Here is a 4075-nt window from a genome sequence, read left to right as displayed (position 1 = left end):
TATATATATATATATTTTATCACTACATTTTTATCTAAAAATAGAAAAGCACATAAATAAATTTACATAAAAATTAAATATTTATGTTAACAAAAGGTAATTTAAATCACTGTTTTTGGGTTAATGTGAGCTTAAATTGGAAATTGGTTATACATTTAGATTTTTTTAAACCTTAATCGCACGATATCGGATTTTCTCTTAATGTCTTCATAATGATATATCATATCTATTACAATTATCAATGGAAATTAAATATTTATCAAAATAGGAATCGATTGCTTCGACGACATAAAAATTAATAATAAGTAAATATTCAATAAGAGCGAGTGAGAGTATCCAAAACTTTATACCAAGTTTTGCATTATTAAATCTACAATATTTATCTACGATATTTTTTTGTTTAAAGTATTTTTGTTTAAAGTATTTTTGTTCAAAGTATTTTTGTTTAAAGTAATTTTAATGATTATATTGCATTTTCTTAAGTTAAAATAAATTTTTTCTGAAGGTATATCTTTTATGTAAATTTTAAGCGTGATATTTCTATAATTATTCCAGTTAAGAGAAGATTTTGATTGCGGTCGAGAGACAAAGATAGGTTCCGATCAATGTCCTCACGACGTAGCTACCCTCTTGAAGGAATATTTCCGTGATCTACCGGATCCTTTGCTTTGCAGGGATTTATATCAGGCCTTTGTGCACACTCAAAGTAAGTAAGAACTAGGTCTTAATGTGATATAAGCTGCCAATAAGCGTTATTTACATAACTCTTTTTTCATAATTCAGTCGCAACAAAAATTTTTACTTTGTAAAAATTTTACAGATTCAAAATATGCTAAGATGTCAATCATTTCCTGTCTATCTTTCTATATTTTGCAATTTCAATAATGGATTTTCAATCCTCTGATTTTCGCGTTCGGCGGGAGCGTGATAAGCGAGCTAGTCAAATATTTTTCAGAAATCAGGAACAGGCGACTGCAGCATGAAGCTTTGCAGCATCTCATTCAACTTTTACCTACGCCCAATCGCGAAACTCTTTGGGCACTTTTGAATTTTTTGAGAGTTGTTGCGGGGAATAGCGAGGATCAGAAGAACGAAACAGGAGAATGGATCTCAGGAAATAAAATGGACACAACAAATCTCGCGACTGTTAGTAATTAATAGCACTTTCCAACTTTGATTTTTTTTTATATTCTGTTCCAGTCCATTACGAAAAAAACAGTTTTGCTGAAGTATTTAAAAATTTAGACAGATACAAATTTGAAAATAATTTTGTTGAACTATCAAAATAACAATAATTATGTAGGACGTTTAAGCTGGTTGCTGGAATGTCGAAATTTTTTACATCGTTGGTCATTGTGCTTAAATTTCTTACATAATTATTTTGATAGCCTAACAATATTTTAGATCTGTATCCAGTTAAATTTTTAAATATTATAAGCAATCATCCTTTCTGTATTAGGTGTTGCGTATTGCACTTTAATGACCTCTCTCTCTCTCTCTCTCTCTCTCTCCCCTCTCCCTCCAAAATACTTAATAAGAGTTTTTTATTAGTAGAAATATACGTCAACGAAATTTCAAACTGTATATTCTCATATTTAAAATTTTTTTCCTAAAGATCTATTATTATAAAAGCGAAATAGTTAAGTTAATATTAGACAAAAAATTTTTAACAAAAATAAATTTTAATTCTGTTTCCCATAGTTATTGCATAAAATTCTGCAAATGTCAATAATAACATTATATCGTAATAAATATTTGTGTCAAAATATCTTAATAATTAATTAATTCGATAATGATATACGCTCTTGGTTATTATTAATCATTGATACCGTTACGAAAAGATCACATTAAATTAAGAATTATTTTGGGTTGGGGTGATGCACAAATTGAAAGTAAGTTTTACAGGTGTTTGCGCCAAATATTTTGCACTGCGTGAAAGCCGGTCAAATGAGGTCGGAGGTTTCATCAGAAAGAGCCGAGGAGAGAATAGATGTGATAAATGTTGTGCGAACACTTCTGGAACACACGTCGACATTGTTTATGGTACCAGCGGCGCTATTGGACGAAGTATATCAGCATATGATGGATACTCATCCGGCGGAGTTAGATATTGCCTTGTCTCGTCGCGTTGAAGAGTGAGCATCACGCTTAACGAGCAATAATTGAACAATACTATCAGAATTACGAAATAATATTCTTCGTATAAATGTGTCTTTGCATATTTTAATAGGATATAGATAAAGAAATGAAGCAAATTCCGTACATGTTTTTGCAGGCAAGGTGGAGATGAAGTAGACCCCTGCAGCGAGACAGAGACGTTCTCAGTTGAAGAGACACTGACCATGTCGACGACTACTGCGACAACGACGACGAAAAAGGTATGAAATCGTGCAATTGTTATCTGACATTTAATTTTAATTTCGCGCGCGTGTAAGGTTTGTTTCATTATGTCTACTTTATAAATATACGGCGATGTTAAAAGGTGATTTGTTAAACTAAAATTATTAAAAAATAAAATAACATTTACATATAGATTTAGCGTTAATATTCATTTAATTGATCTAATTATAACCAAATATAACTTTGGTATTCATCATTAGTGGATAATTAAGGCATTATTCAAAATATTGTTTATGTAAACATTGTTTTATTATTTATTAATATGTTACGAATGTGCATAGTCAAAAAAAATCGTTTTTTTTTTTGCTTCAGATGTGGACTAGAGAACAATGTTTACATCAAACCGCAGGTGTCGGCGGTGATATTGGACCAAAGCATCGACGGCCAAAGAAATCAGGAAGCCGAAGGAAGGAGGAGGGTAGAAGCAATAGTGTCGATAGCGGATCGAGCGAGGATCCATCTGATGCTCGGCGAAAATCCTCGCCGATAATAATTACTGCAAGTCTCACCATACCCATGTCCGACGCGTTCACCCTGAATCTCGACGACCCGGACATTCCGTACATCGAGGAAACACCAAAGCAACCGAGCGCTCCCCCGAGGCGACAAAGGCAAAGGTCCATTTCCGGGTGCAGCGAAGGTTTGTATTGCATATCATTTAATATTGTTGTAAAAACATTTTAGATTTTTTGAACGGAAATAAATGTAAGACATCAAATATAGTAGTTTTTAATTCAATTAGACACTCAAAAAATAAATTTATATGTCATTAAATTAACGTGTTATTTTAACAATTAATTTAATTTTAATCAGTTTTAAAAAACACAAACAATAAATAACTTAATGATTCAATAATTATTATGAGAAGGTATACAAAATGAATTCCGTTAAAGAAACTATATAATTATAAAGAATTAAATGTATTAAGATAAAAAGATTAAAAAAAAAAAATTAAATGAGCTATTATATAAGCTCTTACTTAAGTAAACAAACTTTAAATAAATTTTATCCACACATACAGGAGACTGGAATAAAGCGGCATACTTAGCTGCATACGTATTTGAATAATGTAATGAATCTCGCGATAAAATAATAATAAAATAAGCTAAATAGTGAAAGTGTCTATTTTAGCTTAATATCTCTCTGCTTTCAGGGGGAAGACACGGAAGTGATAGTGCCGTCGGTTCTTCGGCAACTCTGTCGGGCGATCAGACATTAAGTTCTCCGCCTTCATGGGCGTCCTCACCTCCAGCTAGTCCCGACAGCGCGGTCACCGCCGTTTCATATATCCCAGATCAGCAAGCGGTTCTTCAGAGAGTCTCATTCACGACCTCGAGTGAGGTAAGGCAAGTGAATAGATCGACTGGTCAGCAGGAAACAAGAAGTACAGCGGTGCCGTATACGCCAAGCATCACTAGCATTGGCGGTGCGGTTTTGAGGTGAGTATTCTGTTGCTCTCCCATTGTTCCTAATTGCCCTTTGCTGTGGTTAACCCCTTTCGTCTCTTTTAGCGTTAAGTAGGAATCTTGTGTAAATCGCTAAAAAGAAAATAATTTTACAAAATTTTTTTTTTTGAAGAAACAATATAATGGTTCTTTTAAAAAATTTTTTCTATTTTATAAAACACACACACACACATTTCCAAATATAGAAAAAAATTAAAAATTATGCGTTT

At 32.5% G+C, this 4075-nt stretch overlaps 1 protein-coding gene across 1 annotated transcript in view; it reads left to right on the top strand.

The window, feature by feature from the left end:
- The window catches only part of LOC108752146, a 25924-nt gene that overhangs the window by 20451 nt on the left and 1398 nt on the right, over positions 1-4075 (top strand). Inside the window, exons 6-11 of the mRNA XM_018492795.1 lie at positions 556-706; positions 956-1146; positions 1906-2135; positions 2276-2378; positions 2713-3040; positions 3554-3839. Of these exons, the coding sequence (XP_018348297.1) occupies positions 556-706; positions 956-1146; positions 1906-2135; positions 2276-2378; positions 2713-3040; positions 3554-3839 (1289 nt within the window). The remainder of the gene's footprint in view (positions 1-555; positions 707-955; positions 1147-1905; positions 2136-2275; positions 2379-2712; positions 3041-3553; positions 3840-4075) is intronic.

The sequence above is a fragment of the Trachymyrmex septentrionalis genome, unplaced genomic scaffold (assembly GCF_001594115.1).
Source record: "Trachymyrmex septentrionalis isolate Tsep2-gDNA-1 unplaced genomic scaffold, Tsep1.0 scaffold56, whole genome shotgun sequence".
Classification (NCBI taxonomy): domain Eukaryota; kingdom Metazoa; phylum Arthropoda; class Insecta; order Hymenoptera; family Formicidae; genus Trachymyrmex; species Trachymyrmex septentrionalis.
Note: the sequence above shows the minus strand (reverse complement) of the source record. Positions and strands in the feature narration are given on the sequence as shown.